General features: G+C 42.5%; 1 protein-coding gene across 1 annotated transcript in view; it reads right to left on the bottom strand.

The window, feature by feature from the left end:
- The window catches only part of vezt (vezatin, adherens junctions transmembrane protein), a 103,780-nt gene that overhangs the window by 69,497 nt on the left and 9,829 nt on the right, over positions 1–24,454 (bottom strand). The window contains exon 2 of the mRNA XM_060843048.1: positions 461–592. Within this exon, the coding sequence (XP_060699031.1) occupies positions 461–592 (132 nt within the window). The remainder of the gene's footprint in view (positions 1–460; positions 593–24,454) is intronic.

Below are 24,454 nucleotides of genomic sequence, written 5' to 3'. Positions count from 1 at the left end.
AATTCCCGACTCAGGCGACTGACTGTGTGGAGTTTGCACGTTCTCCCCGTGTCTGCGTGGGTTTCCTCCGGGTGCTCCGGTTTCCTCCCACAGTCACAAAGATGTGCGGGTCAGGTGAATTGGCCAAACTAAATTGCCCGTAGTGTTAGGTAAGGGGTAAATGTAGGGGTATGGGTGGGTTGCGCTTCGGCGGGTCGGTGTGGACTTGTTGGGCCGAAGGGCCTGTTTCCACACTGTAAGTCTAATCTAATCTAATCTTTACATATGGCTCAAGAAAACTTTCAACAGAGATACGATACACAAATTTTTACACAAGTGTCTGAGGGTTAAACTTATACACAAAAGGCATAATACACAGCCAATTTTGGCAGATATTAACTGAAAGGATGCTGTGTCTTTAATATAGGCATAGAGTCAGTTCTCATAACGTTTCCCTCCTTTCAGAGTTTTAAGCACTCACTGTTGGCGTGGCAGGGATATCCAGTTCATTTGGCTCCTCTTTTGATGAGCATTCTTCCGCCCATGATGAAGTTGGACAGATTTCAAAGTCAGTGTGTCCCACATCCTGCAAATACTGGTACAAAGGAGAGTTCTGATAGATAAAAGGGAAATAAAATAAGTGACATATTAAGAAAGCAGTGCAACAGCAGATCACACTTTCAATTAGCCTTTCAAGCTATCAAAAGAAAATGCATTGTTACTTACGAATGCTTCTCATTCTTGTTTAAGACCAAAATCTACGATCACAAAGTATACCACCACTTGTGGACGCAATGAACCATGTGAAGATAAAATCACCATAGTTCCAGAAGAACATAGGGCTGCTCTGTCATCAGAAAGAGATGGCCGGTGGTGATTTAAACTGAGAGTCACCAAGCTTCAGGCTAGCGGAGGGGTTAAGAAGGGGATCTTCGTGGGAATCTTAGATGGCACAGGAATTGAATCTACGCCATCGGTATCACTCTGCATCAGAAACCAGCTATCCAGCAAACTGAGCTGTCATTTTGGCATTAATTAAACAGAACCAGAGGGTTTAAATTGGTTCAGATTTCAATTTTACAATTAAATTATAAATTTACAGTTTAAATTTGAAATTTGATCTGGATATTGTTATTTCCTAATCACATTTTCCAACTAGACAATAGGGCTACTATTGAGCTGAGAGATGACTGGTGATGGTTTAACTTAAGGGTCACCATGCCTCTATCGTCCTGTTATCCCCCACTTTAGTCGAAGCAAAATGCTCAGAGACACAGTATAGTTTTACCTCCTTCATCTTTATGTCAGATCCTGGAGGGAGTCAGAACGATCACCCATGAGCACAGGGACATGAGTTCACGTTCTTCCCTGGAATAGCTGTTTTTAAATGAACTATACAGTCATTTTACGGGGAGGAGCATCCAGATAAGGCATCATACATATTGATTGGGTGACCGTTACCATCAGCGAGTGTCAATAGTAAATATTAAGCCATCTGCTGTTACACAATGAATAAGTGACTTTACACAATGAATATTTTCCACCTTATTAACTGACGTTACATACTCAATGCTACTTCATCTTGTTGAATGGCTCTACATAATGAATGCTTTTACAACTTGTTAACCCATTACTCTTGCCTCCAGCATCCCATTGTTAATTGTAAGCTGTTATCCGTTCTGAGTCATGCTCAGCTGAACCTCTTGTTTCACAAAACTCAAAACCTAACTCTTTCCCTGTCTGCTTATACCCTATGCACATTCTCACCTCAAGTGAGGGGAAAAAATGTTGAGGAGGAGAGTTCCTTTCAGGTAACTTTAACTGGTTTAACCAGCTGCCAAAATTGAACCCCTGCTGTTGGCATCATTCTGAAGCACAAACTGGACACCAGTGAACAGAGCTATCATGTCCTGCAGCACTCAATTGGACAGAGCCAGAGGGGTCTCGGTTTAATTGGGACTTTTTTATGGGACAGCAGGATCATAGAACAATGGTTTCTGCCTGTATTTGATATAATCAAATATAGGTTTTATATAACAACCAGTTCAGAGATGTTATGACACACCTCTGGAGTAGGTGGGACTTGAACCCAGGCAACCTGGTCCAGAGGTAGGGAATTATTGTTGTGCCACTAGGACCCTTCTACATTTACCAATTAACCTCAGAACTTAATGAAGCTCAGTTGGGGTGACAGAAGAGAATCATTAATTGACTTCAGAAGGAATGGATAAAGAGTGAGGGGGCTGCTGGTCCTGATTCCATCAGGTGATTCATACATGTAAATGAATACCAAGTGAGGATAAAGTTGGACAGGGATGTGAGGTTTTGCCAAGATGTTCACTGTATAAACATTCAATATAAAACTAAACATTTTAGGTATATCCCGGAAGGTAACTACACCCATTGAACTTTCGCAAATTGCTGCCTTCAGGAAGCAAGGCAAGAATCATGAGCAGGGACGGAATTGGAGATTTTGTTTCAAAGTGTAAAAATGTTCTTGCGCTTTTTTTAAACTCCGCACAATTTATTCAACAATATTTAATAACTTGAGGTATTAAGAGTTGTTACATCATGAACTGTCTAAACTGCCTTATCAGAAAGCAGATTCTTTTGACAGCACCTTCCAAATCCGTAAGCCCCATCCCCTTGAAAGAGCAGGGCCTGGGAACACCGTAACCTGAAGTTCCCCTTCAAGCCACATCATGCCAATTTAGAAATATATCACAGTTCCTTCATGGTTTAGGGTGAGGGGGAAAGACATAAAAGAGACCTAAGGGGTAACTTTTTCACACAGAGTGGTACGTGTATAGAATGAGCTGCCAGAGGAAGTGGTGGAGGCTGGTACAATTGCAACATTTAAGAGGCATTTGGATGGGTATATGAATAGGAAGGGTTTGGAGGGATATGGGCCAGGTGCTAGCAGGTGGGACTAGATTGGGTTGGGATATCTGGTCAGCATGGACGGGTTGGACTGAAGGGTCTGTTTCCATGCTGTACATCTTTATGACTCCATAACTCGTTCAAACGATACTGTGGGTGAAACTGTCTGCCATAAACTGCAGCAGTATAGGAAGGCAACTCACCACCACCTGTTCATGGGTGATTAGGAAGTACATTAAAAATACTAACATAATCAGCAATGCCAAGTGATTTTTGAAAACAATTACCTAATAGAATGCACTGGGGCAGAACCTTAAAGTTATTGTACAGTCCCAGATTCCAGGTTGCAGAGCAATGAATTTGAGATTTCAGGGAGAGAATGTCACTACCATCTTTCGCTTGTCTTTATTTTCATGTGTTCAGTGAAACTCTAGATTAGAATACCGCCTTAAACTATATCCCTGAAGCTACTCAAGTTATTATCCTGATGACTGTTATCTTTCTTGAGGGGGCATTTCCATCGTCGGAAATGACGACGGATGATACGATGTATATGGAGGTTGGTGGGGTGGTAGGCGAGGACCAGTGGGGTTCTGTCCTGGTGGCGATTGGAGGGGCGGGGCTCAAGGGTGGAGGAGCGGGAAGTGGAGGAGATACGGTGGAGGGCATCATCAATCATTTCTGGGGGGAAATTGCAGTCTTTGAAGTTGGCGGCCATTTGGGTTGTACGGTATTGGAACTAGTCCTCCTGGGAGCAGATGCAGCGGAGACGAAGGAATTGGGAGTAAGGGATGGCGTTTTTACATCGTATCATCCATCGCCATTTCCGCCACCTCCAAACGGACCCCACCACCAGAGATACATTTCCCTCCCCTATCAGCATTCCAAAAAGACCACTCCCTCCGTGACTCCCTTGTCAGGTCCACACCCCCAACAACCCAACCTCCACTCCCGGCACCCTCCCATGCAACCGCAAGAAATGCAAAACTTGCGCCCACAGCTACCCCCTTGCTTCCCTCCAAGGCCCCAAGGGATCCTTCCATATCCGCCATAAATTCACCTGTACCTCCACACTCACCATTTACTATATCCGCTGCACCCGATGTGGCCTCCCCTATATTGGGGAGACAGGCCGCCTACTTGCGGAACGTTTCAGGGAACACTTCTGGGACACCCGGAACAACCAATCCAACCACCCCGTGGCTCAACATTTCAACTCCCCCTCCCACTCAACCAAGGACATGCAGGCCCTTGGACTCCTCCATCGCCAGACCATGGCAACACAATAGCTGGAGGAAGAGTGCCTCATCTTCTGCCTAGGAACCCTCCAACCACAAGGGATGAACCTAGATTTCTCCAGTTTCCTAATTTCCCCTTCCCCCACCTTGTCTCAGTCAAATCCCTCGAACTCAGCACCGCCTTACAAACTTGCAATCTTCTTCCTGATCTCTCCGCCCCCACCCCCACTCTGACCTATCACCCTCACCTTAACCTCCTTCCACCTATCGCATTTCCAACGCCCCTCCCCCAAGTCCCTCCTCCCTACCTTTTATCTTAGCCTACTGGACACACATTCCTCATTATACAATAGACAATAGAAATAGGTGCAGGAGTAGGCCATTCAGCCCTTCGAGCTGCACCGCCATTCAATATGATCATGGTTGATCATTCCTGATCAGTATCCGCTCTATCCAACTCTTTCTTAAATGAATTCAGAGACTGGGCCTCCACTGCCCTCTGGGGCAGAGCATTCCACACAGCCAACACTCTCTGGGTGAAGAAGTTTCTCCTCATCTCTGTCCTAAATGGTCTACCCCGTATTTTTAAGCTGTGTCCTCTGGTTCGGCACTCACCCATCAGCGGAAACATGTTTCCTGCTGCCAGAGTGTCCAATCCTTTCATAATCTTGTATGTCTCAATCAGATCCCCTCTCAGTCTTTTAAACTCAAGGGTATACAAGCCCAGTCGCTTCACTCTTTCAGTGTAAGGTAATCCCTCCATTCCAGGAATTGACCTCATGAACCTACGCTGCACTCCCTCAATAGCCAGAATGTCTTTCCTCAAATTTGGCGACCAGAACTGCATACAGTACTCCAGGTGTGGTCTCACCAGGGCCCTGTACAGCTGCAGAAGCACCTCTTTGCTTCTATACTCAATTCCTCTTGTTATGAAGGCCAGCATGCTATTAGCCTTCTTCACTATCTGCTGTACCTGCATGCTTGCCTTCATTGACTGGTGTACAAGAACACCCAGATCTCTTTGTACTGCCCCTTTACCTAAATTAATTCCATTGAGGTAGTAATCTGCTTTCCTGTTCTTGCCACCAAAGTGGATAACCATACATTTATCCACATTAAACTGCATCTGCCATGCATCTGACCACTCACCTAACTTGTCCAGGTCACCCTGTAATCTCCTAACATCCTCATCACATTTCATCCTGCCACCCAGCTTTGTATCATCAGCAAATGTGCTAATGTTATTGCTGATACCATTTCCTATATCATTAACATGTATTGTAAAAAGCTGCGGTCCCAGCACGGATCCCTGCTGTACCCCACTGGTCACTGCCTGCCATTCCGAAATGGAGCCGTTTATCACTACCCTTTGTTTCCTATCAGCCAACCCATTTTCAATCCAATCTAGAACTTTGCCCCCAATACCAAGTGCCCAAAGTTTACTCACTAACCTCCTATGTGGAACTTTATCAAAAGCTTTCTGCAAGTCCAGGTACACTACATCTACCGGATCTCCCTCGTCCATCTTCAGAGTTACATCCTCAAAAAACTCCAGAAGATCAGTCAAGCACGATTTCCCCTTCATAAATCCATGCTGACTCTGTCCTATCCTGTCACTACTATCCAGATGTGCTGTAATTTCATCCTTTTTAATAGATTCCAGAATCTTTCCCACCACTGAGGTCAGACTAACTGGTCTATAATTTCCTGCTTTCTCCCTCCCACCTTTCTTAAAAAGTGGTATAACATTAGCCACTCTCCAATCCTCAGGAACCGATCCTGAATCTATCGAATTCTGGAAAATAATCACCAACGCATCCACGATTTCCCGAGCCACCTCCTTCATTACCCTGGGATGTAGACCATCAGGCCCCAGAGACTTATCAACTTTCAGACCTAACAGTCTCTCCAACACCAAATCCTGGCAAATACAGATTCCCTTAAGTTCAGGTCTTTCAGTCACTGTTACCTCAAGGAGATTGCTTGTGTCTTCCCCAGTGAACACAGATCTGAAGTACCCGTTTAATTCTTCTGCCGTTTCTTTGTTCCCGAGAATATATTCCCCTGTTTCTGTCTTCAAGGGCCCAATTTTAGTCCTAACCATTTTTTTGCCTTGCACATACTTGAAAAAGCTTTTACTATCCTCCTTTTTATTATTGGCCAGTTTACCTTCGTACATCATTTTTCCTTTGCGTATTTCCTGCTTAGTAATCCTCTGTTGTTCTTTAAAAGCTTCCCAGTCCTCTGTTTTCCCACTTATCTTTGCTATGTTATACTTTTTCTCTTTTAACTTTATATGTTTCTTAACTTCCCTCGTCAGCCACGGCCACCCATGCCTCCTCCTGGGATCTTTCTTCCTTTTAGGAATGAACTGATCCTGCAACTTCTGCATTATACACAGAAATATCCGCCATTGTTCCACCACGGTCATCCCTGCTAAGGTATTGCACCATTGAACTTTGGCCAGCTCCTCCCTCATAGCTCCATAGTTCCCTTTATTTAACAGAAGTACTGTCACTTCCGACTGTACCCTCTCCCTCTCAAATTGCAGATTGAAACTTATTGTATTATGGTCACTACTTCTCAATGGCTCCTTCACTTCGAGGTCTCTGACTAATTCTGGTTCATTACACAATACTAGATCCAGAATTGCCTTCTCCCTGGTCAGTTCCAGCACCAGCTGCTCTAAGAATCCATCTCTGAGGCACTCCACAAAGTCTCTTTCTTGAGGTCCAATACCATCCTGATTCTCCCAGTCTACCTGCATGTTAAAATCCCCCATAACAACTGTAGTAACATCTTTACTACAGGCCAATTTCAGCTCCTGATTCATCTTACATCCGACATCCAGACTACTGTTTGGGGGCCTGTAGATGACTCCCAAGAGGGTCTTTTTACCCTTCATTCCTGAAGAAGGGCTCATGCCCGAAACACCGATTCTCCTTCTCCTTGGATGCTGCCTGACCTGCTGCGCTTTTCCAGCAACACATTTTCAGCAACCAGGTTTAATTAATTAACTTTCTCAATTTGGCGTGCTGAACTCTCAAACTCCAAAATGCAGGTCCAGCAATGTAATTTGTTAGGCTGTTTGTGTTTACATGGCCTTGAGTACTTGGTTACAAGCTGCAGTTGGGAACACAGTCAAAGATATTGCTGGGGCAATTTGACTTTGAACTGAATGTCTGAGTGTTTAAGTGCAATTTGTAGGTTCTGTTTCCTAGAGTGATTATCGTTTAAATTAAATGGTCAGTCCAATAATTTTTTTCAAAAATTATTTCATAAGATGTCAATATAGCTGACATTTTTATCCTTTCCCCACTGCTCTTGAGAAGATAATAATGAGCTGCCTTTCACAGTGCTGTTAAGTAGAGTTCCCAGTGACAGCGAAGGGACAGTGATTTAGTTTCATGTCAGAATGGTGTGTGGATTGGAGGGGAATGTGCAGGATGAGGCATTCCCATGTCCCAGTCACCCCTGTCCTTCTGGGTCAAAACATGTGGTGCTGGAAAAGCACAGCAGGTCAGGCAGCATCTGAGGAGCAGGAGAGTTGACATTTTGTGCATAAACCATTCCTCAGGAATGTGGATGGGGGAAGGTGGCTAAGAGATAAATAGGAGGCTGGGGGTGGAAAGTCAGTGGGAAGGAAGATGGGACACACTCACCAAACAACCCCACTGCCTTGTGGCCAACCACTTCAACTCCCTCTCCCACTTCCCCCAAGGAGATGAGCCGCCTCCACCCGCAACTAGAAGAAGAATATCTACCTCGGGACCCTACAACCACACAGCATCAACATCAACTTCACTAGTTTCTAAATCTTTCCTCCCCCCACCCACCTCATCCCAGATTCAGCCCTCCAATGCAGCTCCGCCCTCTTCATCTGACATGTCCTACCTGTTTCCACTTATCACCTTCCCACCTATCTTTCCACCCCTACTCTCCTATTTGGCTGTCATCCACCTTCCCCCTCCATATTCCTGATGAAGGGTTATGCCTGAAACGTCGATTCTCCTGCTCCTCAGATGCTGCCTGACCTGCTGTGCTTTTCCAGCACCACATTTTGACTCTGACTTCTCCAGCACTGCAGTCCTCACTTTCCCCTTGACCTTCTGGGCTAGTGCTGCCAACCTTCCTTCTGATGTGACTGCATTTTCATTTTCAGGGGTGCTGCTAGAGTTGCTGACAGTGAGGTGAAACATCTTCAAGCCACAACAAATGGGATGGAAGAAATTGAGTGTACACCCCTTCACAAAACCTCCAACTCATCCCCTAACATCAACCAGTCTCTTCCCCAAACCTCTGTCATGTCCTCTTTCCTCTACCACTGTGCCACTCTCCCTCTCCCACCATCAGCACCCCCTATATCTCCAGATCTCCATCAACCAATCCATCTTCCTCTTTCCTCTGCCAACCACCCCAGTTTTCACCTCCCTCTAGTGACCCCTCATCGTCCCCTCAATTCACCAACCTATCTCCCCCTCTATCAAATTCCCATCTCCATTCCCTTGACCAAAATCCACTCACTATCTCCACCCTCGCCAACAAACCTCTCTCCATGTCAACAAACCCCTCTTTATCTACCCTTGGCAATTTGCTTCGATTACTCTTCTCCCCCCCCCCCCCCCCCCAACCCCGTTAATAACCCTCTCTCCATCTCTTCACATTTTATTCAGCACTTCCTTTTCTTCAAAATCCCTCTCTCCCTTTCAATAAATCATTCCCTATCTTCTCTCTTTGAAATTCCCCTTGCCATCTCTCCCTCTCTTGAAAAATCCTCTCATCTCTCTGCTTCTTCAACAACAAGCCCCACCCCAACTCCCTCCCTCATGTTCCCCTTCCTTCAACAATTACTCTCCCCATCTTCAACAAGCCTACATTATGCATCTTCCCCTTACTTCAAAAAGTCTTTTTCCATTTCCCCGTTTTCCAGAACTGTTCCTAATCTTGCCGATCTTCAAAGACACTTCCCTATTTTCCCCCTCTCCTCAACAATCCCCTCCACATCTTCTCCTCTCCTCAACAACCCCATCCCCATGATGTTACACACTGTTGCCTCCAGGCATCAGTGGTCAAATGAGTAAAATGTTTAAGGTTGTGGCTGAGTTGCCAAACAAGTGACTGCTTCGTACAGGGTGATATCAACCTTCTGGATTGTTGTTGGATTTGCACTCATCCAGTCAAGTGGATTGTATTCTCTTGACCCATGATTTGTAGATGGTGAACAGGCTTTAAGGGGTCAGGAAGTAATTCTTTTGCCACAGAATTTCCAGCCACTGACCTGCTCTTGAAACCGCAGTAATTATATGGCTGGTCCATTAGCAAGATTTAATCAGTTTGAATGGATTTGAGTGGGAGCTAGTTGTGAGGACATAAGTATTCATCAATAGGAATGATTAAGGCAAATTGATTTGCTCTAAATTCTGGTATTAAAGCACTCTTGCACACTCAGTATTCAGATGAGAATACCATTACATATCAAGGTAAAAAAATTATAGGTTCAGCTATGTCAACGAATTTCATGATTCTGAAAACTGTTTGCATTAGATTTACAAAAGATGTAAGCAAATGTCAGAAGTTTATGCTGCAAACTGCAGATGTTTCAAATTGTACATTGAGGAGCAGCACTTTAAAGTGGAGGTTTTGTTTAAATATTTGTATAAGCTGAGTCCATGTACAACATGACCAAACTTGTACAGTGCATCAAAAATAAAAAAATCTTAAGGAACTTCGTAAAACTTCGTAAAATTGAAAACAGACGCCAAAGAGAGAGAACAAAGTGAAGACTGCAGATGCTGGAGATTCAGAGTCGAAACGTGTGGTGCTGGAAAGGCACAGATCAGACAGCATCCGTACAGCAGCAGAGTTGACGTTTTGGGCATTAGTCCTTCATCAGGAATGTGGAGGGGGAAGGTGGCTGAGAGATAAATAGGAGGGTGGGGGTGGGGGGAGGCTAGGTTGGGAAAGTGATAGGTGGATATATGTCGGACAGGTCAGATGAAGAGGGCAAAGTTGATGCCATGTGGTTGTAGGGTCCCGAGGTAGATATTCTTCTCCAGTTAGGGGTGGAGGTGGCTGAGTACTTGCATCTCCTTGGGGTATTGGGAAGAGAAGTTGAAGTGGTTGGCTACAGGGCAGTGGGGTTGTTTGGTAAGTGTGTCCCAGAGATGTTCCCTGAACTGCTCCATGAGTCGGTGTTCTAACTCCCCGATGTAGAGGAGACCACATCAAGAGCAATTGACACAATTAATGAGATGAGTGGATGTTCAGGAAAATCTCCGCCGGATGTGAAATGATCTTCTGGGGTCTTGGACAGAGGTGTGTGGCGGGGGTGTGTGGCAGGGAAGGGAAAGTGCCAGGTGTGGAGGGTGGGTTGGTGGGGTTGTGTAGACCTAGCAAGGGAGTCACGGTCTCTGTGGAACGCAGATCGGGGAGGGGAGGGAAATATATCTTCGGTAGGTAGTAGAAATGGCGGAGGATAATGCACTGTATCTGAAGAAAGAGACATTACAGTGGTTAGCAAAAGTGTAGCAAGAAGTTCAGTTCTAAGGAGTCTTTTAAAGGAAGACTGGGAGGTGGAGAAACAGAGTGTAGTCTTGTGATTTCAAAGCAGTGATTAGAGTGCCAATGATAAGATGAGGTGGTAGTGGGTTGACAGGATAGATGCAGAAAAAGTGTTTTAATGGAAGAAACTGCAACTCATTTAACACAAGATGTTAGATTAGTTCTCTGATAATACAAAGGTTGTGTAGAGGCTGAATGAGTTAGTGCAAAGTTCGAGTTAAGTATCAACAATGCATCTGGGATTTCTGATCTTGTGTCCTCAGGCAATATCGGCAAAGACCAGTAAATAAATGAGGAAAAGGAAGGAACCATGAATTAATGGCTGCAGGTGTAATGATGAAGAGACAGGAAGATGAGCGATTTACTGGGGAATTTGAGGCTTTCAAAGCACTGGAGCTGGACAGTGTGATCAACCATGTCAAGGTACTAAACAGCATAGTTTGATTTAATGTAACAGAAATTAAGAGAACTGGGGATGGGGAATTTTGAGGTGTTGTGCATCAGGTAGTGTAGCTATACTATATTTTGTTTCCACATTGTACATTTTGCAGTCCTCCCTTGCATTATAATCTCCATAACATATTTCTCAACTTCAAAAAATGGAGACTCCAACACTGGTGTTGACGAGATATTTGGGGTCTTCACAGTGGAAAAGGTATAACATTTCTTAGACATTTGAAAATCAAGAAGTGAAAGGGAGGGAGGATTTTAAAACAATCACCAGAAAAAAAATTACTGGGAAAGCTATTAGACCATGAGCATGGCAAGTCCTCAGGGATAGATGGCCTGCTACCTCAGGTCTCAAAAGAAATTGCTGCAGGGCACGTACAGACAAAATTCCTTATATTCTGGAAGGGTCCCAGCAGATGGAAAAATAGACAAATACAACATTATTCAAGAAAAAATAGAGATATAAATCAACAAACTACAGGCCAGTTGGCTTAACATCTGTCACAGGAAAATCGCTAAAATCCATTCTTAAGGAGATTGTAGCAGGACACTTAGAAAATCATAACATGATCAGGCAGAGTCAACAAGATTTTATGAAAACAAAGTTGAGTTCAACTAATTTATTAATTTTTTTCAGGCAAACCGGTATTGCAACTTGATAAGGTGCCTTATCAAAGATTACTAAATAAAATGAACTAGCAATGTAGGGGGGTGGAGAGAGAGGGCATATAAAATGGATAAAAGATTGCTTACTTAACAAGAAGCAAAAATACAGAAAATGGGCCGTTTTTGCATTGCTAAGTTGTAACTAGTGGAGTGCAACAGGGATCTGTGCTAAGACCTTAGCAACGTACAATCCATATCAATTATTTAGATGCAAGGACTGAATGTAAGACAGCTAATTTTGCTGATGACTCCAATGTAGTTAACAAGTTAGTTGTCAAGGTGAGGAGGAGACTGCAAAAAAGATTACAAATGAACTGTGAGTTAGCAAAAATTTGGCAGATAGAGTGTAATGGGGAGAAAATGTGAATTTGTTCAGAACAGAAAAGCAGGATATTATTTAAGCAGAGAGAGGTTGCAGAACTTGGAAATACTGAGGGATCCAGTACTTGAATCCCAAAATGTGAGCTTTGCAGGTATGCCAAGTGATCAACAAGGTATATGGAAAACAGAAGTAAGGAATTTTACTGCAGCTGCACAGGCCTAGCTTAAACCATGTCTGGAGTGCAAAGTACAATTTTGGCCTCCCTATTTGAAAAAAGATGAGAAACAGTTCATAGTGGGTTCACCTAGCTCATTGGGTCATTTGAATCAATTGAAGGTCACAAGAATGAGAAGTGATTTTATTGAAACACAAATCATCCTGGAGGGCACTTGACAGGGCAATTTCCAAGGAGAAATTTTCCTTTGTAGGAGTGACTTGAACCAGGGAACTCAGTTTAATAAGAGGTCTTGCTTTTAAGAGAGAAAAGAGGATAATGTTTTTTCTCTGAGAGTCCTTAGTATGTGGAATTCTCTTCTCAGAAAAGAGTGTAGGTTGGGATCATTGAAGTTACTCATTGAGTCAGCTGGATTTTAATAGGCTGGTGAGTTGAGGATTATGAAGAGCAGCAAGTAAAATAGAACGGAGACCACACGCAGATCATTCATGATCCTACTGATTAGTGCTGCAATCTTGATAAGCTGCGTGGTATCTTCCTGCTTCCAAGTTCTGCGTCCCTAGTTTACTATATTAAAAAAGTGAAATAGAACAGATTTTGTGGTAACTTGCACAGAATGACATGAAATATTAGGCTGTTGATGGGCATGTTGGTCAAGATATCAATGCTTCAGATGTGACTAGATCATTATTTAAACAGTTTTGCCAGTCAGCACACAGCTGTTACTACATAATTGAAACAAGTGGAGGCATAGCTTAACCTGCAAAGCACCATGTTTACTGTATAAACAGACCAATTGTGACAGGTGTCATAGTTTTACTGCCTTTGTTGTTACCAGTGTTGAGAAATTCCTGCAAACTGCTTTTCTAGTTTAAAATGTTTATATTACACTTTGGGACGGGCGGATATCTGTTGCAGCTTTCCTTCTGTGTTTTAAATTCTGAGAGTAAAAGGAACATACACAATTTGCCAGAGATTTATAAACAAATTCAAATTCTAAATACAGTACAGCAGCAAAACCAATTACATGTTGAATTTCAAAGAGCTGTTAGAGGCCCTCAGTAGAGTGATGCCCTAGAAGATTACTAAACAACAGGAATCTTCAATACACTTGGCACCAGAAAGCACGAAAACTGGCTGATTGACTCTCCCAACAGTTGATCTTGAATTTTTTTCTAAGACCAGACACAGTTGTGAACATTAAAGGTTACAAGAAGAATCTAAACACAAACCAAGGGCTATCATTGTAATAATGACCATCGTAACCCAAAATAGACAAATTCCAATGAGTAGGAAAAATTCCAAAGGATGAACCCACTATCCATGGTTAATTAGATATGTTATAAAGATAACATCAAACTAGTAGGAAAAGCGTATAATTGTGTAAAGACATGTGCAGGTCAGAGGATTGGGGAAAATATAAAAGAAAGCAAAGAATTACCAAAACATTAATAAAAAGGGAAAAGTTAGTGTGAGAGAGCGAACCCGAAATATAATTGATATAGTAATGATTTCTCCAATAGAGTCAGAGTCATAGAGATGTACAGCATGGAAACAGACCCTTCGGTCCAACCTGTTCATGCCGACCAGATATCCCAACCCAATCCAGTCCCATTTGCCAGCACCCGGCCCATATCCCTCCAAACCTTTCATATACACATCCAAATACCTCTTAAATGTTGGTAATTGTACCAGACCTCACCACATCTTCTGGCAGCTCATTCCATGCACATACCATGCTCTGTGTGAAAAAGTTGCCCCTTAGGTCTCTTTTACATCTTTCCCCTCTCACCTTAAACCTATGCCCTCTAGTTCTGGACTCCCCGACCCCAGGGAAAAGACACTGCCTATTTATCCTATCCATGCCCCTCATAATTTTGTAAACTTCGATAAGGTCACCCCTCAGCCTTTGACGCCACAGGGAAAACAGCCCCAACCTGCTCAGCCTCTCCCATAGCCCAAATCCTCCAACCCTGGCAACATCCTTGTAAATCTTTTCTGAGCCCTCTCAAGTTTCACAACATAAAGAAAAGGGTTAACAAAGCAAGTGTTGTATCCTATAGAAAGTGAGACCCAAGAATTAATAATAGAACATATTTTGAATTTGCCTTCACTGAAGGGAATACAAGTAACATTCAGGAAACTATAAATCAAGTAATAGAAGAGAGGGAGGAAGTGGGCAGCACAGTGGCACAGTGATTAGCACTGCTGCCTCACAGGCCCGGGTTCAATTCCCGCCTCAGGCAACTGTCTGTGTGGAGTTTGCACATTCTCCCTGTGTCTGTGTGGGTTTCCTCCGGGTGATCCGGTTTCCTCCCATATTCCAAAAAAATGTGTAGGTCAGGTGAATCGGCCATGCTAAATTGCCCGTAGTGTTAGGTGAATGTAGGGGAACGGGTCTGGGTGGGTTGCTCTTTGGAGGGTCGGTGTGGATTTGTTGGGCCAAAGGGCCTGTTTCCAGACTGTAAGTAATTTAATCCAAGTCTGAAAAATGACAATCAGCAGATAAGTGGTACTGAGTAAATTGCTGGAACTGTAACAGACAAGTGCCTGGATTCTGATGGAATTATCCTAGAGTCTTAAAAGAAGGGCCTAATGAGATAGTTGTGCATTGGTTTCAATTTTCTAAAACTCCCTTGATTGGACGATAGATTGGCAGATAGTGATTGTATCTCCCGTATTCAGAAAAGGACAGAGACAGAAGCAGGATACTACAAGCGAGTTAGCTTAAGATCTGTCACATGGTAAATGTTAAAAGCTGCTTTTGAAATGGTTATAGCAAGTTTAAGGACTACAGGTAGAGTCAACCTATGTTATGAAAGGGAAATCATATTTGACCAATCCTTTTGAGAATGTAACACATATTGTGGATAATGGGGAATCAGTGACTGCACTGTATTTAGATTTCCAGCAGGCATTTGATAAGGTACCACATTAAAGGTTATCATGAAAAATAAAAGCCTATGGTATACTGTTGTGCATGTTGGCATGATTTGGCTGGTTAACAGGAAGCATAAAGTAGGTATAAGTGGGTCACTTCAAATTAGAAAGATGCATCAAGTGCACAGGGGATTGGTGCTGGGGTATCAACTGCTATATTTTATATAAATGACTTAGATGAAGGAACAGAGGATGCAGCTGCCAAATCTGCTGATGACACAGATAGGTAGGAAATATTAGATTCCGTGCAGTATGGAAACAGGCCCTGCGGTCCAACAAGTCCACATTGATCCCCAAAGAATAACCCACCCAGACCCATTCTCCCTACCATATATGTACTCTTGACTAATGCACCTAACACTATGGGCAATTTAGTATGGCCAATTTACCTGTCCTGCATATTTTTGGATTGTGGGAGGAAACTGGAGCACCCAGAGGAAACCACACAGACATTGGGAGAATGTACAAACTCCATACAGACAGTTGCCAGAGGTGGTACTTGAACCTGGATCCTTAGTGCTGTGAGGCACAGTGCCAACCACTGAGCCACTGTGCCACCCAAAACTTGCGAAGAGGACATAAGGAGGGTACAGATAGATAGATTATGAGAGTTGATTATGAGAGTTGGTAAAGATGGGGCAAATGGATTACACAGAAAAATGTAAAACAGCACTTTCTGGCAGGAAGAATACCAAAATACATTTTCTCAATGAATCTGAGATTCAGAAGCATCCTCATGCATTAATAACGAAAGGTTAATATGCAGGTACAACACATAATTAGAAAAGCTAATAGAATGTTATCATTTGTCACAAGGGGAACTGAATGTACAAAAATAGAAAAGGTTATATTTCAGTCATACAGGGTGGTGAAGAGACTGCATCTGAAGTACTGACCACAACAGTGGTCACCTCATTTAAGCAAGGATGCAACTGCCTTGGAAGTGGTTCAGAGAAGATTTAGACAAATAGCTGATATGAGAAAGTTGTCTATGAGGAATGGTTGGTCAGGTTGGACTCGTGATCATAGATCGCTTGAGTATAAAAAGTTCGAAGGGACTTAAAAAAGAAAGCAGGAAAGCAAAGAGAATGCATGAGAAAGTCTTAGCTGATCAAATAATGAAAAATTAAAAAGAGATTTTTTAAAAAATATAGAATAAAATAACTATGGAAAGAGCAGGGCTCATTGGGAAGCACTGAGGTAATCTGTATGTGTATGCAGAAGACGTTACAATGGAAAGGACGACACATATACATATCAGGGTGGAGGACTGTGAAATATGAGAAGAAATTAGCAGAGAGAGAGGGGGAGAGAAAAGAGGCATTTGCAAGTTTTGCAACCTTAAAATTGGATAAATCCACAGGCTTGGATGAGATGTATCTCAAGCAATTCAGGGAGGCAAAGGAGAAGCTCTTAGAAGCCCTGATTTTAATTTTCAAATCCTCTCTGGCTACATGCGAGATGCCAGATGACTGCTAATGTTGTTCCATTATTAGAAAAGGGAGGCAGAATACACCAGGAAATTACAGGCTAATCAGTGTAACCTTGATGGTAGTAAAATTATTAGAGATAATCTTGAGGGAACAGGATACATCTGCCCTTGGAAAGACACAGATTATCAAGGGTAGTCAGCATGAATTTGTTAAGGGAAGGTCAGGCTTGACAAATCTGATCAAAATTAGGAATGTTGGTGAGGGCAATGCACTTTATTTAGTCTACATGGACTCAAGCAAGGCTTTTGGTAAGGTCCCTCATGGCAGGCTGATGAAGAAAGGTTGACAGGAACAGGAACCCTGGATGACAAGAGATATTGAGACCAGAAAAAGGAAGCATGGCTCAGGTATTGGCAGCTGGAATCAAGGGAATCCCCAAACAGGAGTTTACTGAAGAAGGAAATCAGGAGGGCGAAAAGGGAGCACGAAATACCCTTGGCTGAGAAGATTAAGGTGAATCCAAATAGGTACTTTAAGTTTATTAAAGGAAAAAGAATAACTAGAGAGAGAGAATAGGGCCCCTGAGGGACCAAAGTGGACATGTCTATGACTCTAAGTATGTGTAGAACTGCCGGAGATGGGTGAGGCTTTCAATGAATATTTCTCTTCTATGTTTGCCATAGAGAAAGACAAAAATTTGGGAGCCTGGGGAAGTTAATGGTGATATCTTGGAGACAATCCATATCACAGTAGAGGTGGTATGAAAATGGATAAATCGCCTGATCCTGACTAGATATAAGCAAGAACACAGCAAGAGATCAGAGAAGAAACTGCATGGACACTGGCTGATATTTCTGCATCATCGTTAGTCACACTGAGGTTCCTGGAAGACCAAAGGGTAGCGAATGTTGTGCCATTATTCAAGAAAGGCTGCAAAGAAAAACCGGTAACTTAACAGCTGTGGTAGGTAAGTTACTTGAGAAGATTCTGAGGGATAAGATATACATGCATTTGGAAAGACAGGGTTTGATTCAGAGTAGTCAGCATGGCTTTGTGAGTGGGAGATCATGCCTAAACTTGTTAGAGTTCTTTGATAAAGTGACCAGGAAGGTTGACGAGGGCAGGGCAGTAGACATAAAGTCTATATGGATTTCAGTAAGGCCTTTGATAATGTTCCACATGGTAGGCTGTTCTGAAAGGTTAGATTGCATGGAATCCAGGGTGACCAGGCAAACTGGATACAAAATTGTCTTGATGGTAGGAAGCAGAGGGTATTAGTGGAAGGATGCTCGTCAGACTGGAGGCCTATGACTAGGGGAGTGCCTTAGGGGTCTGTGCTGGGCTCATTACTGTTTGTTATCTATATCAATGATTTGGATGAGAATGTAGAAGGCACGATCAACAAGTTTGTTGATAACACTAAAATAGGTGGTATTGTGGACAGTGAGGAAAGTTGTCAGAAATTGCAGCAGCACCATGATAAGCTGGGGAACGGACTGAGAAAGGCAAATGGAATTTGATATAGATAAAAGTGTGAGTACTTACATTTTGGAAAGACAAATCAAGGCAGGGGTTTCATGGTGAATGGTAAGGAGTGTGGTGGAACAGGGACCTTGGAGTTCAGGTTCACAGTTCTCTGAAAGTGGAGGCACAGGTAGACAGGGCAGTGAAGGCGGCTTTTGGCACAGTGGCCTCCATCAGTCAGGGCATGGAGTATGGAATTTGGGAAGTTATGCTGCAGTTGTACAGAATGTTGGTGAGGCTGCACTTGGGAGTGTTGTGTTCAGTTTTGATCACCTTGTTATAGGAAGGATGTTATCAAACTGGAAAAGGTGCAGAAGAAACTTACGAGGATATTGACTGGATCAATAGGATGAGTTATTGCGAGAGGTTGGACAAGCTGAGACCTTTTTCTTTAGATAGATTACTTACACAGTGTGGAAACAGGCCCTTCGGCCCAACAAGTCCACACTAACCATCTGAAGAGTAACCCGCTCAGACCTATTACCCTACATTTACCCTTTCACCTAACACTACGGGCAATTTAGTATGGTCCATTCACCTAATCTGCAAATTTTTGGACTGAGAGGGGAAACCGGAGCACCTGGACGAAACCAACGCAGACACGGGGAGAATGTGCAAACTCCATACAGACAGTTGCCTGACGTGAAAATTGAACCCAGGTCTCTGGCGCTGTGAGGCAGCAGTGCTAACCACTGTGCCGCTCAGCTTAGAAGACCGAGGATGGACCTTACAGAAGTATACAAAATCATAAGAGGCATGGAAAGGATAAATGCACTCAGTCTTTTTCCCAGGGTTATGGAATTGAGGACGAGAGGGCATCAATTTAAGGTTTGAGGGAATTTGAGGGGCAACCTTTTTTACACAGAGGGTGGTACACATGTGGAGCTTCCAGCGGAAGTAGTTGAAATGGGTACATTAACAACATTTAGATCAGATCACCCAGTGTTGAAACAGGCCCTTTGGCCCAACCAGTTCACACCGACCCTCTGAAGAGTAACCCACCCAAACCCTATATTGGGAGGAAACTGGAGCACCCGGTGGAAACCGAAGTAGACGAGGGGAGAAGGTTTGTGTAGAGTCTGCACAGTCACCCGAGGCTGGAATTGAACCTGGGACCCTGGTGCTGTGAAGCAGCAGTGCTAACCACTGAGCCACCGTGCCCAAAGGCATTTGGACAATACATGGATAGGAAAGGATTAGAAGGATATGAGCCAAGTGCACAAAAATGGACAGACATTTTGGTCAGTATGGACCATTTTGGGCCAAAGGGCCTGTCTCTGTGCTGTAGTTCTCTATGATTCTGTGAAGTAAGAGGTGTTGGGATCCCAAGTAACTTGATGGACAGGATCTGAAATTGTAAGATGCAGGATCAGAGGTCAATAGTAGAGGATATTTCTGTGACTGGAAGTCTGTTTCCAGGGGGTTCTGCAGGGCTCAGTGCTGGATGCTTGCAGTTTATGGTATACATTAATGGTTTTGAACTAAACATAGGGGTTATGATTGAGAAAATTTCAGATGATATGAAAATTGGCAGGCTTGTAATTAATGAGGAGGACAGCCATAAACTGCTGGAGAATATTAATGGACTGGTTGGCTGGGCACAGCATTGAAAAATGGAATTCACTACAGAAATGTGTGATGTTATATACTTGGGGCAGGCTACCAAAGCAAGTGATTACATAATGAATTTTAGGGCTCTGGAAATTAATGAAAGTCAGAAAGACCTTGATATGCATATCTTCAGTTCCCTGAAGGTAGCAGGGAAGGTAATATAAAAGTTTAAGAAGGCATATAGAATACTTTCTTCTATTCAAGACTTGAGAGAGGTGTATAAAAGTGTAAGGGCCACAAGACAGGGTGGATAGGAAGCATTTGTTCCATTGTTAAAGGGGTCAATAACCAGGGCATGGATTTAAGGTACAGTGTGAGGTAGAAGGCTAACAGGAGAATTGTTTTCGCCCATGAGGGAGTTTGGAATTTCAATCTCCATGGCTGAAAGCAGCAATTGAGTCAGAAACTCTCATAACATTTAAATGGTATTTAGATAATTACTTGTATTACATCCAGGGCTATGAGCCAAAAATTGACTTGGAATATGGGATTAGAGTAATTTGAGACCTGTGCAGGGCCAAATAGCCCCATCAGTATTAGAAGGGTGAATAAAATTTTGTATTGCATCAGCAGTGGGGTTTAGAAGTGTTTGGCCAAATTATTTTAATACTGTGTATCAATGATACTCTTGAAATGATAGTGAAATGGAGAACAATAGATTCTCCAATGGCACAGTGGCTCAGTGGTTAGCACTGCTGCCTCACAGCACAGGGACCCAGGTTCATGAACGACACAATGGCACAGTAGTTAGCACTGCTGCCTCACAGCGCCAGAGACCTGGGTTCAATTCCTGCCTCAGGCAACTGTCTGTGTAGAATTTGCATATTCTCCCAGTGTCTTTGTGGGTTTCCTCCCACAGTGCAAAGATGTGCAGGTTAGGTAAATTGACCATGCTAAATTGCCCGTAGTGTTAGGTGAAGGGGTAACTGTAGGGAATGGGTCTGGGTGGATTGCTCTTTGGAGGGTCAGTGTGGACTTGTTGCCGAAGGGCCTGTTTCCACACTAAGTAATCTAATCTAATCTAAAAGTAATCTAACCTAAAATAAAAATCTGATGTTTTAACAGAGAAGAGCAATTTTCTTATCCCAAGGTAGACAGATTTTTAGTTAACCTAAACATTTCACAAAGATTAAGAAAGGGATTAACAAAGTTGATTCAGACACGGGTATTCAGTAAGGTTTAAGTTCAAGCAATTAAATTGCAACTAGGAGTATCAAAGTAAGGATTTTGCAAAAGGATATAATTGTGAAACAAGCTACCAGAAAATCCGCTGAAGCAAGCATACCACATAAATGTGCTCATGGTACAAGTTTTCCGTAAAGTGAAGGTATTGAGGGATTGGGAAAACAGGAAGGTTTCACCTCAACAGAAAATAGAAGAATTTCCTGTCCCAAAAAAACTCAACTTGTAAAACGATGAAAATTCTCAGAAACATATGCTAAGAATTTGAGTGGGAGGATATCCAGGTTCCAAATTTGGGAACTATGACAGTAAACAGGAATTTTATATGACTGTGTGATGATATGGGGTAAACTCTCCTGTTTAATTTAAAACCAGCCACATCGAAAAGAGTTATCCCAGATAGTAATCTGTGAAAAATCGATAGGCCAAGAACTAGTTAAATTAAAAATTAACAACTTTATTTCTTAAAGTATAACAGAGAATAATTAATTAACGACTATTTACAATTCCTCCCTATAACCTATCTTTTACCTTCCCTTCTATAATACTAGCCCAATAAAACTCCCATATAAGATTTACAGAAAAATCCAAATTTTAAAACCAGCCAGCATTCGAATTTTCTCTTTATCTTCATCAGTAAATTGGCTCTCCAGGGCAGTGTTGAAGTTTTCCTCTGTGCAAACTCATTCTCTAGACAGGTACATCTCAGAGTTCTGACTAGCAGACTGCATCTCTTGGTTGGGTGGCAGTTCTCCTCCCAACTGTTCAGTTTTATACACCAAAGCATTGGATTGTGTCATTGGCTTTTAAGATTGTCAATATACTCAACTCAAACTTGATTGGAATTTGATATTTTTCGGGGTACAATTTAAACTAATTGGCCTAATTTGAATCTGTTTTATCATTCCCAGGCAACCAGCTACCCCAGTAGATGGAGCACATGTTACATTGTGTCTTATTGAGAACACTTGGTGCTGTCACTGCGAGCTTTTGCTTCCTTAACCCCTTACTCGGCAAAGACGGGTTAACTTGTCTTCACCCAATTTGCCTTTTTCAGAGTGCAATGAGTAAACTCGTCCAAAACATATAATTTCAAAAACAGCCACAGACGAGTTTATACGTCAATTCTTGGCATTTCTGGGCCCTTCTCAGCTCGAAACGAGCATACTCGGTGACTCATACGTCTGGTAGCCGTGTCTCTTCTGCCTCAGGCATTGCAAGAAGTGTCGATGCACCACTTTTGGGCACACACTGTCATTCGTTTTTTTTTCTGTTTCTTTTTTACAAATTACGCCAGAGGTCGAGCTCAGAAGATGACAATGCGTATGAATCTTCTATTAGAAGCTTGGATACATCAGATGAGAGTGCAAGCTCGTCTGATAATAGCTACTTTCTCTCAAGTGAGGAGGAGGAGGAGGAGGAGGAGGATGGACGAATTTGGTGTCAACATATGATGTCGGAAGAATGCATGCTTCCTCCACCACCATGCTTCCCATTCACTGGAAATCCTGGAATATGAATTGATCAAGACACAGCTGATATGACTCCTTTGGAGTTTTTTAGTCTTTTATGTGACAACAGAATTATTGATGGAGTTGTGGACAAAATTAAGCGCTTTGCTGAACAAATTGGAGAAAGAGATTGTATGTGGCGCCCTGTAACAAAGCAGAAATTTCTGTGTTTTTTGCCTTGAAAATGCTTGGGGGTATTGTAAAAATGCCAGATCAAGAAATGAACTGGTCGAAAGATGGACTACTTGAAAGACCAATTTTTTTTTGCCGAAAATGGTATCTTCAAAATAAAATTTCAAGTAAAATATTGGAAATAGATAAAAACAGAAGTTATTTCCATAATCAGCATTAAAAATACTATAAAAAAGCAATAAAAAATTCGTCTGAAAATGAAATGTTTTCTCCAAAAAAGGTCGCCAGGGAAGGGGTTAAAAAGGTACAGTACACTCACATCTTCATAACAGTGTGAGACAAATCAAATGTGGTAAAGGGAGACAAGGAACATAGAATTGTAACACAGGGAAGAAATCAAAATAGGTTCCCAACATACAGTGTGGGTAACATTGATCCACAGCAACCAAGGAGAGAGTGTTTAACCCTAATTCTATTGGATATGAACCACCATTAGCTTGGTGCAGACAAATAGAGAAATTAGATACAGCAGCAGGCCATGCTTCCCTTTTTGAATTCTCTACAACTCAGTAAGGTCATGGCTGATCTGGGGTGGTGGTGGGGGCTGCAGAAGAGAAAAGAAGAGAGAAGAGAGAGAGAGAGACAGACAGAGAGAGAGACACAGATAGGATGAGCACAGGGAGGGGCTGTACAGAAAACAACAGGGGGTGACAGGAGAGAAGGCATACAAGGGAGTGCGTAAGAGAGCAGGGGTGAGGGGTAAGTGTTTTTGAACTTAATTCATAAAAAAAAGGAGTTTGTGGACTCCTGATAGCATACGTGGATTTTTAGAAGCTTTTTGATCAAGTCTTCCATGGGAGGTTAATTAGTAAAATTAATGAACATGGGTTTGGAAGTAACATACTGGCATGTAGTAATATTGGCTAATAGACAGAAAACATAGGTGCAATAAATGGCTAATTCTCATGTTGGCAGACTGTGACCAGTATGACACTGTAAGGCTCAGTAGTGGACCACAGCGATTCATAACACATTATCAATGATTTTGAGGACAGACACAACACATTTCCAAGTTCATGAATGACACAAAGCAAGGTAGAAATGTCTGCTGTGAGAAAAAGGCAAAGTGCTTTAGGAGGATTTGGACATGATACTGACTGGGCAAGAACACCAGATGAAATATAACATGGAACGAATGTCAAGAGTATCCACTTTGTAGGAGAAACAGATGTGCAAGAGCATTTCATAACTGGTAAGAGATTCGTAAATTTAAATAAAGAAAGTGACCTGGATATCCTCTTCAATAAGGCAATGAAAACTAACAGACAATGTAGCAAGCAAATGGAAAGTTGATCCTTATACAAGAGGATTTGAATATAAAAGTATCAGAATCTTGCTTCAATTAGCTAGGAGCTAGATAGACTGCATCTGGACTACTACGTACAGTCTTGGTCTCCTTGGAGACCTTGGAGAAGACTGTATTGCCATAGAGATAGTGTGCAACAAAGGGTCACTAGATTTGTTCCTAGGATTATCCTTTGGAGAGAGACTGGGGCAAACTGGGCCATGGGTTCCACAATTTCAAAGAGAGGTGATCTGATTGAAACCTACATATAACTTAAAAGGCATAGAAAGGGTGGATGTTTGCTCTCATTGTGTCTCCTACATTGTAAATGTCCCAATCTCAACATAAAGGGAAAGTGCCAAATATCAAGTTTGTTTTTTAACTCAGAAGATTGTGAATCTTTGGAATACTATAGTTTTCGCAGCACTCTGGGCTGTCATTGAGCATGTTTACAGAACTGACAGATTTCTATAAACCAGTGAAGTAAATTTACATGATGATAGTT

This window comes from Hemiscyllium ocellatum, chromosome 23 (assembly GCF_020745735.1).
Source record: "Hemiscyllium ocellatum isolate sHemOce1 chromosome 23, sHemOce1.pat.X.cur, whole genome shotgun sequence".
NCBI classification, from domain to species: domain Eukaryota; kingdom Metazoa; phylum Chordata; class Chondrichthyes; order Orectolobiformes; family Hemiscylliidae; genus Hemiscyllium; species Hemiscyllium ocellatum.
Note: the sequence above shows the minus strand (reverse complement) of the source record. Positions and strands in the feature narration are given on the sequence as shown.